The 15,134-nt window shown below is 39.7% G+C and overlaps 1 protein-coding gene across 2 annotated transcripts in view; it reads left to right on the top strand.

Annotated features, from left to right (window-relative positions):
• LOC141805059 (carboxyl-terminal PDZ ligand of neuronal nitric oxide synthase protein) overlaps positions 1 to 15,134 on the top strand; it is a 73,882-nt gene that overhangs the window by 25,545 nt on the left and 33,203 nt on the right. For both annotated transcript variants that reach the window (XR_012599683.1, XM_074689744.1), the window contains exons 3-5: positions 11,520 to 11,612; positions 11,739 to 11,797; positions 13,100 to 13,208. Coding sequence is in view for 1 of the 2 variants with exons in the window: in XM_074689744.1 (XP_074545845.1) it covers positions 11,520 to 11,612; positions 11,739 to 11,797; positions 13,100 to 13,208 (261 nt within the window). In the remaining variant the exon portion in view is untranslated. The remainder of the gene's footprint in view (positions 1 to 11,519; positions 11,613 to 11,738; positions 11,798 to 13,099; positions 13,209 to 15,134) is intronic.

Here is a 15,134-nt window from a genome sequence, read left to right as displayed (position 1 = left end):
TGGGGCATAACGGTGATCAATCAGGTTTGCTGCACGCTCTGTTGTAAAGGCTGCTAAGAGTTCAGGTGCTTTGATTCTGTCTTTCTTCTTCACAGCCATTTTAACACAGACACAGGGCTGATCGATTCTGTCTGTCAGACACTGTATACACTGTTGCAGAGTAAGTAATGAAAGCCATCTATCTATGAAGTCACAGCTGTAGCTTCCAGATGGAGCTGGTACATAGACACTGCCAGCAGTGGATTCTTATCTGTCCTCCTGGAGATTACAAGAAACATAGTTTCCCTTCCAGTTTCAGGGATGCCTCTATACGACCATCCATTATTCATGCCCACGTCACATCCAGGGACCCCATCCTGGAACTTATCCTTGCTGTCATTTGGAGTGAGCCAGGGTACACCCTGGACAAGTCTCCAGCCTAGGTAAACAATCAATCACACACACACTTAAGCCTGGAGGTTATCTGGAGTGACTAATCAAACTCACGTTTTAAAAAGGGAGCTTAAGTCCCGGGAGAGACCCTAAGCATTCACAGGGAGAGCACTGGCCCTAACCACTGCAAATGGAACTTTAGGTAACTCTCTACATGTGACACTCCGTTCATCAAAATAAAAGTTGTCAAAATCCCTGAATCCACCTGAACTGCTTGCACATGAGCTCCATGAGATTTGCGCAAGAGCTTCACAAGACCTGATGAAGTAGTGCGGGATCTCCTTACTGGTTTGTGACATGTTTTAGGGCCTCAAAGACCAACCACATACACACCAACCCCCCCTCCAAAAAAACAGACTTTTATTTACAGTCTGGTTCAAAAAATGGCTTGGGTCTTGATCGCTACTTTCACTATCAGCATACACTGTATTGGGGGTTGAATTTTTTCTCACTTAGGGATTTGAAAGAAATTAAGATTGTTAGTTTGTCCAATTAGAGGCATAATTCACATCTGGCACCCAAAAGCTGTAAGTGCGGAGGCTCAAAGCCCACCTCCTAAGACTTTTTTGTGCTGTAAATCATGCAGAGCTACTAAGGTGTTACCTGAAGGACTGGGAAAAAAACAAATAAGCTTGTCAATTAGTGCTTTAAACAAAACAGCTTCACCTTAACAAAAAGTTGTTTTACATTTAAAGCATCATTGATTGATTAATTGATTGAGCATCATTGAGATGCCTTCTCTGAAAATGCAATTAGGTAATTTCACATGAAATCAAGTCTATACATGTTTGAACCTCAAAAAATAATATTAATAACTTTAAGAATAAGAGTCCGTCACCAAATGCTACAAATTGTTATTCACATAAGAATGACTCAGCTCTCGCACTAATTTCCAATCGTGCTTCAAAACTTTTTTTTATCTATTCAAAAACAAAATAAATGTACTAGAGTGCCTCCACACAAAAATCATGAAAAGACATGCTATTTAAAAAAAAGAAATCATGTACTTAAAAAAAAAAAAGAAAAAGTATTACTTCCCATACATCCTGACAGTAAAGTAAAGTAAAGTCATGTAGAAGCCCTCATTTAGCAGCCCTGTGGAGGCTAGCTGCTCCCTGTTAGCGCCCCCTTTCCCACAGGACCAGACTGCTGCTGCTCACTGGAGACTGCCAACACACTGGTATCCAATCCAAGATCTCTGCACTCAGGCAGAAACTACTCGCACAGGCACGGACAGGCACCAGCAAGCACTGAAAAGCCAAGAGAAACACACTTGTTTTTAATTATGTCGGCCTATCAGTCTCTTGTATCTTCTTTAACACATGACACTGCCTGCCTCTGCCAACGCACACTATCTTTGTGTGAAAATCTAGGCCAAGGTCATCGTCCGTGGCGGCTCTCGAGGTAATTGCTCCCTTTATCACACTCCTGCTGACTAATAATGAGACGTGCCAGTTCACTCTGGAGGCTCAGACCCCGTCTTCTGCATCATGGGAGTCACTCTGTCCTCCCCGTTTTGCTGCAAGGCTAATAGGCCTGTCTGAAAAAACCTCTCGCTGGGAGAGGAACTCGTTGAGCAACAGTGATTAAAGCTCCAGCTCTGTGTTAGACTTATGGGACACTGTGGAGAGCGGCCGCTCCGCTGCCAAAGCACGTGATTTCCCTTCTAGTCTTCACGGTTGGAGTTTGAAATAAAACTAATTCAACTTAAAGCTATTTCCCCGTACTTTGATTTCCAGGATTTGTTTTCCCGTTCGTGCAGCTGCCGTATTTCTCAGCCCCTAAAACAGTCTTCTCTTTGTGTGCCAAATTGTGAAAAAGCAGTGAAATTCTTCGGAAGTCCCCAAATCCTGGGAATTGTAATGAAGGGTTGCTGGGTTACGATCTATAGAGGCTATTGTGTGCTCCTGTATGGATTCATTGGTACTGCAGGGAGCACCAACCACCAACAATGCCCCCCACATTCCTCTGCTTTTCAGGGTTGAAGAAGGGGTGGTGGTTGCCCATATTTTCCATGATTTGGTTCAGTTTGCAAAACTGAAACTCTGTATAATTGTTCACTAAAAGAATACTCATGAAAACCAGGAGGAAAAAATAACCCTTGTAAATTTTACTTTTAAATGTATCAGATGCCAGGCTTTGAAGTGTGCTTCCCTGGTGGACTGAGAGTCCTTTCTTTAAAAGGTTGTTGGCAGGTGACTGCTGAAGCCTTGAGGGAAGATTATTTATCTGCCACAGAACTACTCCTCTGTAAGACTGAGAGCTGTTTCTCAAAAAGAAAAAAAAAACAATGATATCAGCATCATAGCAGTGCAAGTTACCAGACTTATCCTTCTGGGTGTCCTTGACAGTTTGCTCCAGGACCCAAGCCTCCTTATCCTCCGTGTTATGTGAGGAAGAAGGGATTTGATCTGTATCTTGGGATCCTTTTGAGAAAATCAATATCAGTCTCAGCTTGGGTTAGCATAAAAGGAGCAGCAGGAAGGAGCGTCTTGACACACAAAAACTACAGCTCCACATTTTTAGGTGTCTTGCAGAGATCAAGATAGTTTCATATTATTAACTAGTAGGGCTGCAACAAATAATTATTTTAGTAATCGATTACTCTGATGATTATATTTATGATTAATCGATGAATTTGGGAAAAAAAAGAACATGAATGACATGAATGTATTGTCACTTAAAGAACCAACAGTAATAAAAACCAAAATAATAGAGAGTACATCATGCCATCATTTCAAAAGGCAAATAAATAAAAATGTGTCCTCAATTCACCTGCAGGTCAAACAGCTCACCCCTCCTGCTATACCATCGTCTGTAGCAGCTAGCGCTAATTGCTAATGTTAATTTAATGAATTCCTCGAGGTTTTCAAACAGGGTGATACTTTAATAAGAAGACTAAATGAGTCCTAAAGACATGCTATGCATTTCACAACATATAAAAGGAGCTCCTCACCTCACTGTTGAGCTCCCCAGCTCGTCATCGATGAGCCCAACATGTTTGCGGCATAAGTGCTGGATCATTGCAGTCATACCACTGTGCCATGCAAGGTCATTTTTCATTTTGCAAATGTTGCACTTAACACACTGTGTGCTTTTACTCAGCGTGAAATACTCCCAAACTCTGGGAAGTTTTTTCGACGAACGGCTTCTCCAGCTCTGCCATTATTCACGTGTTTACTTGGCTTCTTCTCCGCCACACTGATCTGTTTACATGTGATGCATACAGCTCTGCAGCCCAGGTAATCTACACTCCAGTCAAGTAGGTGGCGGTAATGCACCTTCAGCAAGTTACCAACCGCTAAATAACCCAACAAAATGGAAGAAGACAAATAAACTGAAGACAAACTAACACAGTTATGATGCAGCACAATGCATTGATTTTGGAAAAACATTGTCGACGCTTTTACTAATCGATTTTTATTGACTCTATTGATTCGATGTTGCAGCCCTAGTTACTAGATCACATATTGTTTATATATAAAGATTAATTTAATTGTATTGATAGAAAATGTAAAAGTAAAAGGGAGACATGTACCTTATGGCCAAGTAGGAGAATATTGTTCCTGATATAGTCTGTAGACATCTCCATCCTCATCATTTCAATCAAAGTATTAAATTGAATCAGCACATCAGGAGAAATGCATATTGTCCCAGCCCTAGGTGTAACCCAGTTATAAGAAATTGATGCTTAGTGGCAAAAAGCATATAAGGACATATTAATCTAAAAGTATAATGAATTATTTGAGTTAACAATGTGGGGAAAATAAAAAAGTTGAGTAGATAAACCATTAATCTTTCACGCTCTCTGCATGGAGACTCTCAAGCCAGTAAAACTCCTTTTGTTGGTTATCCTTACCAGAGTTGTTTGGATCACAAAGATGAACGCAAAGAATGATGGGTAATAAAGACTCTGTGAGTTTAGTCTACACTGAAGCTTTAGGCTGCTTCTTTTCCCGCTGTGCTCAGTTCTCGATGACTTTAAGATATAAAATAGTGATTAAAGTCGAGCTCTGGTCTCAGCTCGTTATACTCTGACTGCTCTGAAGCTGTCACTGTTAATTCTACTGTGTTGGCTGACTCAGGCATTATTTACGAAGAGTGAATGGCCTTGCATGATCTTTGTTTTGAACTTTTAATATGTTTTGTCTGTTTTCAGCAGCAGAGGCTGCCTTCTGAAATTCTGCAGAGGGTCTGCACCCTCCTTCTCATTTTGTGCACACAGAGCAACAGCCATCACTATTCACTTTGACACTTTCATAATGGATTGCAGAGGAATGTTGGCGGAAATTTGTTACGCTGTCTGCAAAGACTGATGAGGCTGACGGCTTTTATGCACACATCCAGACTCAGAGAGGTTTGAAATAAATTCACTCACTCTGATTCCTGAGCTCCACTGCAACACTCTCACAGGATGCACAGTTTGAAGGTGTTAGGACAAATCTTTTAGGAGTGCATGTCAGTGCTTGGAGCCCACTACTTAACACATATTAGTCATAGGCTTTTCATTACTATTCGCTTGTGAATCCTCAAGGCAGCATCAGAAAGTCTCAGAATATTCAACAGCAGAATAAAATAAAGCAAGCTCCTGTCTGGAATATATTTCCATCTTGTCTGAAAGAGTGTGAACCTGACATGTTAAGAATTCAGGTCGAGTACAGAGCTTTTAATTGTTTGCTCCACTGTTGGTTAAAGGAAAACCATAACAAACCACGTGCATTAACAGCCTGAATATTTCACAACACTTGGCACTTAAGCAAAGAAAGTATGAAATTTTCATACTTCGAATGAAGTTGCAAAGTCCCATTTTGCTACCCCAGAATGCTGGCATAAACTGTGAATTATAGAAGATCTGGGTTAATGTTTTTTCTTGGTTAGGTGCCTAAGATAGCAGGTGTGTGTGTTGGGTGCTGATGTTCAGTGTTGTTTGGCTCTCTCTTATTGGTGGAGTTCACATATTGATGCCCCAGAACTCTGTTCATGTTAACTGTGTGCATGATGAGGGTGTAGCTGAGAAGATGTCACACATTGATTGTGGGTTTCTTTGCTTTCTTTGCACAGTGTGATCTGTTCAATTCCCTGTTTCCAGTTCTGTTATGTTCTCTTCTTTCTTTTTAACAACTGTCTGGGCATATTTTGTTTATAAAAGCTAGGGGTGGGAGAAAAAATCAATGTATCATTGTACCACAATTTTTTGTTCAACAAGTTGAAATCTAGGTTTTTTTGTTCATTTTTTTCAAACTAAGATCCTTTATTGTAGTATTTGTTTATAAGCTGGGTTGGAAAAAAAAATGTTAAGATGTCGGATCCCCAGAATAAATCTTCACGTGCCTTTTTTTGGGAAAATGTGGGTGTTGTAGACATCATCATTCAACTTTTTTGCTTGGTCTGGTGATAAAAGAAAAAAAACACGTCAATTTAAATCATATTCAATCAGATTTTAGCACTTCCGCATTATCTTATTCTCAGACTGGAGGTTGCCGCTTGAACCAGGCACACTGACCTCTGAGACAGTCTTTGGCGGTGTACACCTTTACATCCTTACATCCAGTTTTTGCATGATGAGCCTCCATCCAGCGCCAGAAGTACGACCAAGAGGTCAAGGTCAGTTCCTGGAGGAGGGTAACACCCAGAAGACAGCTAGAGGCATTCACCTGTCACTCAAAGTGCCTAAGTCCTTAATTATATATAAATTCAATCCCCACTATAATCCCAACTGTTGTTATATAAAATTCACCAGGGGAGGATTTACCAAGTGTGGAGAAATCAGTTGCAGAAACAAGAACTGTTTTCTTTACCAAATCTGTTCAGACAAGCATATTCTTGTCTACCATTACTTCCTTTTTGGTTAGTCTTCAGAATCCACAGTTCCTTTTCCTCCTTAATTAATATTTCCTGAATTGCCTTTTTATCATCACTCGTTTCAGTGGGTTTTCTTCAGGGTTCATAAGTGTACTGATGGAGATAAATGGAAGTTCAGTATCTGGGTTTTGGTTTCTCACTCGGCCACTTTCCTTTCATCTCATCCTCCTTCACTTCACAGCCTGAGCGTTTCCCCATCCCTCTCTGTCTGTCTGTCTCTGCGGTGTGTTTCCTGCTCTCCCTCTCTAAACCTATTCTCCATTTAATCAGCTCTCTCAGGACTCGCTTCTGTATAATTAGAGGCTGAATCTTTAATCACCATGGATCCGGGGCAGGCAGAGCAGGGCATTTCAAACAGACACAGGCAGAAAATCAGCATGAAAGAAGGTGTGTGTAACATGAAAACAAATGTGTCAAAGTGTTGCATCATTTACAACGTGACAAACATTCACAGACAGCGACGACATGCCCGAGGTTCATGAGAGCCAAATAATTTCATGACCGTGTCTGCTGTGTTCGACCTGTTCATAATGCTCGGCTAATTGATCCATGGCAGCATTGTGTTGCAGGAATAAAAGGTCACAGTTTGCAGGAGGTCCTTACATAACAACAGCTGTCTCCTCAGCTCCTCTCCTCCTGTCTCCCCCTATCAGCTCACCTCCTCCCTCATCTTTTTGGGCTTTATTTACGCCTTTTGTCTTGTCTCTATATGAGCACTTATTTAACCCCCTGTTCTCTTCTCTCTCCTTCTTACGTCTTCATTCCGCCGTCCTCCACTTTTGCTGTGTGTGAACATTTTGGCAGACTGCTTGAAACTGCTAAATTGAGTTTTATTGTTTCCTGAGAGGCTTTGCCAGCTCCTGTCAGAAATGCTTAGTCAGCAGTAGCAGATCTGAAAAAATAGAAACGAAAATTGACCAAACTTAAACTTTTACTTCCTTCTGTGGTCAGGAATAGAATATTCTATCAAAAACTGTTAAACTTTGATGTTTTTGTGCTGTTTTACTTGAGACCAAAAACAGAGTAAATGCTGGAAGCGTGACACTGAGTAAAAGAAAGGAATTAAACTTACCACAAAAATAAAGAAAAATATGTGTTTGGTAGATTATTTCTTTGCTGGGACAATACTTGTTGGCAATAAGTCATATGCCTTTGGAAAACCTGTTTATTTGCCAGGTACTACAGCAAAGGCTAGCTAGTTGGTTAGCCGGTCTTCTTCTGCTGCTGCTGCTTTTTCTTCCCTCTGTTTTATTGTTTGTTGCATCCAGCCTTGAGCCCTTACCAACCCATACTGTGAACAGAAAGGAACTTACTACAAACTGTTAAGTTAACAGTATTTTATCACAAAAACATTTGGATGCTAGGGATGCTAATCCTCAGTACTGGTATATTGGGACATAGTGATTTATACAACAAAGATGAAATGTATGAGAATGGTAAAAGACCTTATTTCTAGAAAGAAATTATCTTAAATGAGCTTATTTTTATAACACTGTTGTGCTAAGATAAGCTGATATAAGAATGATATCAATCTTATGGTCTCAGTTTTTTGCGGGAACACCTAGTGGCATCCATAGACTGTAAAAAAAAAATGGACGTCATCTTGCTTCGCTCTAAGTGAGGTCGCCAGGAAAACTGGCTGGTTGCAGTAAAAGTCAAAAAATGCAGCTCTCCAGTCATTCCAGATGGGCTGTGGTCAAACTTTAAAAAATTAATACACCTGGTAGAAATGTTTTTCACATCAGATTGTTGTGGTAATGTGAAGACATTATTTGGCTGCCTTGTATTCAAGTCCTCTTTTTACAGAAAAGTTTAGTTTTCAGTAGCTATAAGAGGTAAAAACTAGGTTTTATGTCACGTTTAACGATGATTGTCAGCTGCTATTCTTGTGTATTTTCTTCAGGGACTGCAAAATATGTCGGGAGGTAGAATCAGGAAGCGATTAGACACTTGAAAGAAAAAAAATTATTATCATTTTTGTCACCCGGCTCCACTCAGATTCTCCCAGAGGCTCTCACAGTCTCTACTGCGCAGACTATGGCTGCAATTGCTGCCAATGACTGCGCCTGTGACGGGGAAATTTTGGCTTCAAAACCGTACAATGATAAATGGCGGAGCCACGCTGTCCACTCTATATACAGTCTATGGTGGCATCACGGTGAGAAAATTAGCTCAATTAAAGCTAGATTTTCTGAAATGCTACGCTAAGTTTTTTGCACATTTAGCTTGTTATGTAACAGATACTAATGTTAAATAAAGAACAAAGGCCCTGTGAGGACTATCTGTTTGACAGGAAGACACTGTTCCCCATGAAGACTATCACCCACTGTCGTAAAAACATTACTCTTTCCACATTACTTCTGTTTTCAAAGCAAATGAATGGAAATCACATCTTTTTGATGCTACGTAAAGGTATCAGTTTATCACTGTACACACAGCCTGCAAACATATCTGACTTTGAGTGCACTGTAAAAATAAAACACCTGCTGTTTGTTGAATTGTTGGAGGCTGTGGCCGGAGAGTCACTCTGTCGTCTGCGACAGCTGGTGGTGACTAAGGGTTAAATCCTTGTGCTTAAAAAAACAACACTGATGTGAGCTGATGGCCCAGCCTTGCTGAGTTCCCAGCAGAGAGCCTGGACCGCTGACGAGGTGGAAACATTTGAGTAACTCCGTGCAGACACAGCTGTTGTGTTCAAGTCAGCAAATAACATGGAGAAAAAACTTTTCTTTGAATGCTGTTAGTCTGCTGCTTTAGTCTTTGTTGTTTTACCATGAGAAAAAGAAATTCAAAAAATACTTTAAACTCTCTTAGACATAAAATAAGTAAGATCAAACATGAGTGTTTTTTGATGCTTGAGTCAAATAAAGTTGGGCAAGCTCTGTTGTTTATGAATCACTGTTGTCCATGTTTGTCCTCCATCCTTTCACCGCCATCTCAAAGCTTTCAGAGTTCACTCAGTTGGCTTGGCGACAAATATTCATAAGACTTTATGAGTGCTCCCACTGCAGGCTGCCAAGACATTAAAGACTGTGATGTATTAAAGTGCACTGCAGATGATGTTTTAATACTGACAGATTGTTCCCTTCCATGCACTGACTTCTGTGAAGAGCCAAGTGTAAGGCAGGGCTTAGAGTTACTGAAAGGAAAAGGTGAAACCATGACAGAGCACATGCTTGACACATGAAGTTAACAATTGTCATGTCATATGTGTTAAATATTCTGCTACTTTGGGTCACAGTCCTGGACAAAAACAAGCTTTCTGAAAAGTCATCTGGGGTTTTAATATGCATGGGGCCAAACAAAAGCGACATCTGTTGAAGTAGCGCTAGTTTGATGTCAAATGTGATGTGTTTTTAGGGTGGATTAAAGGGATTTCAAGCTTTTGCAAAGTTCACAAGTTAATATCATGAATATCTGTCCACTTATGAGTAATCGACTGTGTCTCTATGCAACAAGAAAACTTCAAATAAAAGGCAGATTAGCCATCTGGGCTGTGTTATAACAGGCTGCTGATAGCCCTTCTGCAATTTAATGCAGCACATTGTCTTTCCTTTTTTTCTTTTTAAATACTCTATGAAATTGCAGCTCAGAACAAACATTTTCTATTTAGAAAGGATCACATTTAAATGTTAATGTTTCCTCTAAATGTGAAAATTATGCACAGGAGAAAACCTAGGATGAGTTCATTTAAATAAGTCGACAGTAAATGGGTAGTCATCAAATCAAAATAGCTGACTTCCTGTTGGGATATATAAGTTGATGCAATAGGATTTGTTGTAGTTCTTCTCATGATACATATGCCTACCTATTTTCATGGCTGTGTTTTGAACCGTGTTGAGACACAGAATGTCCAAAATTCAAAACTCTAAGGGCATGTTGTTGAGGAATTTTTGGAAATGTATACACGGGTCCATCAAAATATCACATTTTTCATCAGGCCTGGTGCATGTGCAAGTTTTGAGGCATGATGAAGGCACAGTATTTTGGATTTATTTGGACAAAGAAAGAAAGAAAGAAAGAAAGAAAGAAAGAAAGAAAGAAAGAAAGAAAGAAAGAAAGAAAGAAAGAAAGATAAAGGAAAGAAGGATTCCTCGCTGACATTGTGATTGGGCCTTGGCCACAATAAAACATCTTGCTTGCTCAGTGCTAGAGCTTAGAATACATGTAACTTTTGGATAAAGGTTTTAATAAAAAGCTTTTATTTGTTTGAACAGGGAGGCTGTACTGAATGCCACTGTTCCAAAACTTAAAGTGACTTTCGACTGCACAAACTTTCCTTTGGAATAAGGGACTTTTTGAGGAACTATCCCTTGAAATGGCCCTGCCAGGGGAGTACCACTTCCTCGATGTCCAGGAACTCTGGAGGGTGAAGGCCTGTACACTGAACATTTCCGATTGTCAGGGCATCCACAGTGTTTTAACTTCACTTTTACTTCACTTTATCATCCCACATAGGTGTGACTTACTTGGTTTAATAACTCTTAAACAGTTTTCTCATTTGAGCCTGATAGTGTGAATGTGTCTCTTTCAGCTCCTGGTGTTACAGTTTAAAGAGTGACCCTGTAAACTGGAGACCTTCAGCTGAACGTGTCAGTGGATATTCAGTTCACAACAGCTGTTTCAAGAGGGAAGAAGTCCTCTGGAGTATATCCTAGTTTTGTTTTGATACAGAATTTTGTATGTGGCAAAATGTTCTTGTCAGATTACTATTTCATGATAATTAAAGCAATGTCAGGAGGTTTCATCTCGCTGAAGATGGTCAGTTATCTTATTTCAGGCTTTTTGAAACAGCTTTGCTGGCCTGTTTCCCCCTTTTATAGTGTCATTTTTGCTGATCGACCTTCACTGTTGTCTTCCTGCCCTCTACTGGTCTGGCAGTGTGCTGCAGTTACTTTTTTTGTTGGTCATATGTCACTGGTTTGATTTAGATGATCTACCAGGGTCTTTGCTAACAAACAGTTGGCAACAGGAACTTTTTAGTTCCTTGGGATGTCTTACCAGGACCTAAAAGTTTCTGGACCCACTGTTGAAAAATAACCCTAAGCAACACAGTCTGGCCACCTCTGTTGAAGAAAAATCCTGGTTCTGTCCCTGAATCCAGTCCTGCTTATGTTAAACCATGCTGCCTGATGTATTCATGTAGTTATGACTGATTTGAAAAAGAAAATATGAGATTATATGATTGTTTAAAACTGCATTCTTTTCTGTTCTTGTTTGTTTAGTATGAATTCAAGGCTAAAAACATCAAGAAGAAGAAGGTCAGCATTGTGGTGTCTGTTGACGGGGTCAAGGTGATGCTGAGGAAGAAACAGAAGGTAAGTCACTCAAAATTTCAGATTCAAAATGAGAGAGTAGTGTCTACTCATTTTAAAATATGTATAACTCCTTGATTCAAAATGCTCCAGCAGTGCTTGATCACAGTCATCTATTTTTAACCTCAGAGAAAAGAGTGGACATGGGATGAGAGCAAGATGCTGATCATGCAGGATCCCATCTACAGGTCAGTCTCACCTCTCAGACCTTTGAAGTTTATGAACACTACTGCTCTGTAAACACCAGGGATTAAACTGCTTCATGTTCTTCCAGACTGTTAATTATAATCCTTATATACTTGTTTGCTTTTACTAGAGTAATAACTGTGGATGTGCTGCGTGTTACATATTGTATGTGTCTCAGTGGAGATCAGACCCTTTAACACGAGTATAAAGCCAATGCCTGCTTTATAGGCCACCCTACATACTTACTCCTACATACATGCAGGACGTATGTGCTCTAATGTAGCATGCTGTAAGCGCCAAATTCATTTACAATCACGAGGCAGCATAATGAATAATCCATAGCTTGTGCATGTCGTTTGTTCAGCACATTATGATAGCGTACTGTTCCAGGTGATGCATGTAGTCTTAAATTATTTTAGTCATTTCTTTAAGGAACACCTGAACAACAAATTTCCGTTTGCTTGGTTTATTTGCCCAAAATGCATTTATAACAGCCTCAGCTCCCCTCTGACTTTGCTGTTAGAGTAATGCCAATCCTCAGCGGGCCTGTGAAGCTGTCAGTCAGTGTTTGACAGATCGGAGCAATTAAACCCTGAAGTGTCAGAATGATTCAACCTGCCAGGTGAGGAGCAGGGCAGAACAGTTTGAAACTGAATTTTAAATTGTGATTATTTTTGGTGGGGAAGGGTGTGAAACGGCTGAATATCAGACATCCTCAAAACATTTATAGCGAAAAAGAATTAATCTCATTTGGCATGTGAAATTTCAGAGATGGAAAGAAGTGGGTTGCTGCTCGAAAGTACTCATGTCATTAAAAATCCAACCTCTGTATGTGTGTGTGTGTGTGTGTGTGTGTGTGTGTGTGTGTGTGTGTGTGTAAATAATGAATAAACCTGTTGGGCGATTTCACTTAGCAAAGCCACATCCCATTAAAGAACCATGTGTGTTAAATTCATGTTATCCTTGCTCCAAATCACGTGGTTTTAGGACGTAACTTTTTATATTTTTTACCTGTTTGTCTGTGTTAATGCAGTGGAGCCAGACATTTATGGTTTTGAGTTTCAGTGTTGCTGGTGAGGACAGAAATTTTGTACCTCACTCAAAAAGATCAAAGTAAAGCAGTGGTATCTATTTATATGAAATATGCTGTGAGTGTCCTCTTTCAATTATTTAGTATCTGCATTATGTAACCTCCCTCTCCCTAATTACTCCATGATACTTTATTGTTTTCAGAGTAATTTCTCGTTAAGGAAGCAATGATTGTAAACTTCTTTGACCTTTTTATGTTTTGTCACATTTTGCAGGATTTTTTACGTTTCTCATGACTCCCAGGACTTAAAAATCTTCAGCTACATTGCAAGGGATGGGTCCAATAACTCCTTCAGGTGTAACGTCTTCAAGTCAAAAAAGAAGGTGAGAAAAAAAAAAAACATCCAAACAGCTCTACCCCACTTTCTACTGCCACAGATGCACGCTTTTTTAAAGCTCCTGTGAGGATTTTTAGCTGGCAAAACACACTGAAATCATTGTTGAAGCTTTTAAATGAGCCATAAATACAAAGGACATTTTCTGCATCAAAACACATTCTTTTCTATACGGTTTATTTTCTACAGCTGACACCCAGGCAGGGGGGTGGGTGTCCAACAAGGGGATTAACAGCTAGCAGCAGAAACAGATTGATATATTTTTAAAAATAAAGATTTTAAGAGAGTTGATACATTTGACTGTTAAATGATGGCCTTGGATGCTGATATGGTTTAAGGTTAAAGTGCCCCAAAAGGCTGGACTTCAGGCAGGTTGCCCAGGTTCCAGTCCAACCAGCAGCCTTTTTTCCTGCTAGTCATTCCCTTCTTTCACTCTCTACCCACTCTCTGTGGTCAAAGGCATAAAAGGCCAGAAATAAATATCATGACAAATATTTTCATGTTTTGAAAAATTACATTACATTTCTATATCAGCTTTCTCGGGGGCTCTAACAAAAAGTGTAATTTCAAATTCTGGGCAACATGCTTTGTTACTTCTTATCAAAAGTACATCTTATTTCTAAACTTGGCGATTCTTTAGCATTTTATTTTGCTAGCTGCATTGTAAGCATTACTGCAGCAGTTCCCTCTTCCTTGACCCTTTTTCCATTTTTTTTTTACTCATTTTCATCATTTTTGTGTTTAGAGTCTGTCATTACTTTTCATGGCTTGTTTGTTGGCCATTATCACAAAACTGGTTACGTCTGCTGTATTGTTTCTACTATTTTTGTTCCTGTGTTTGTCTGGAGATTCTACATGTAATAATTTCCATGTTGTTCACATATTAAATCAGCTGTTAGCAGCCTGTAGCATGTTGATGCTAACCAGTGCTAGGCCTGGAGTTTCCCTGTGAGCTGAATTCTGTATAAAAGTCACTGACATCTGTTCAGGGATTAAATCTTGCAGTATTACACCTGTATCTACAGCGACTGTGACTTTCTTCCCCCTTTGCTAGTTAATGCAGTCACCATTTCTTTATTTCCCGTTATGTAATGCAGTTAGCAACAGCCACCATCTGGTTATAATACCTTATTACAACTTGGAAACGGTAAAAACAAAAAAAATTGTAATGAGATAATATTCGTAATGAGCATGCAATTTTAATAAAGTACTGAATATTTGACCATTCAAATTGATGACCCATTTCTAACTGTTATTCTTTTGGCGTCAACGGTGGAGGTTGAATCAGGTCCTGTGTAAATAATATTATGGGGGAAACATTAAAAATATGTGCTGGTGTATTTCAGCTGTCAGTTGGACAAAACTACCTCTATAAGTTTGATAGAGACCAAAACATTTCTAAAAACTCTTCTGGAGCACTCACCAGTTTTTTTTTTGTTTTTTGTTTTTTTTTGGGGGGGGGGGGTTCCACCTCTGCATTCATTGACACCCCCTCCTCATGTATCATTCTGGCTGAATTTGTGATGTCTTCGCCACCGTAGTCACTTGTGAATGAACGAGGAAAAAAACATCATTTAAGACCTTTGAACTGAGGCTAACAGCTTGCCTGGCTCCATCTGATGATTAAACCATTCCCTTATCAGGACTTGTTGACTCTCTAATGAACACAGCAGGGTTATCTCTTTTATACTCTTCCCAGTCTTCATACCAAACTATCTCTAGGCTGCAGCTTCATGTTTAATGGTCCAACTTTTCCCTCAATTTCCTAGATGTTTAACTATTCCTTCAACGTTTAAGTACGGATACAGAGCTGTTAAATATTAGATAACACTTTTCGGGGGAATAAGCTTCACGCTCAGCTTCACTTCTGCTCTTAAGTGACATCACTCCAGAGAGTTCTTGTTCAAATAAATGA

This window comes from Halichoeres trimaculatus, unplaced genomic scaffold (genome assembly GCF_033239565.1).
Source record: "Halichoeres trimaculatus isolate MK-OKI-2021-1 unplaced genomic scaffold, fHalTri1.1 fHalTri1_scaffold_16, whole genome shotgun sequence".
NCBI classification, from domain to species: Eukaryota; Metazoa; Chordata; class Actinopteri; order Labriformes; family Labridae; genus Halichoeres; species Halichoeres trimaculatus.
Note: the sequence above shows the minus strand (reverse complement) of the source record. Positions and strands in the feature narration are given on the sequence as shown.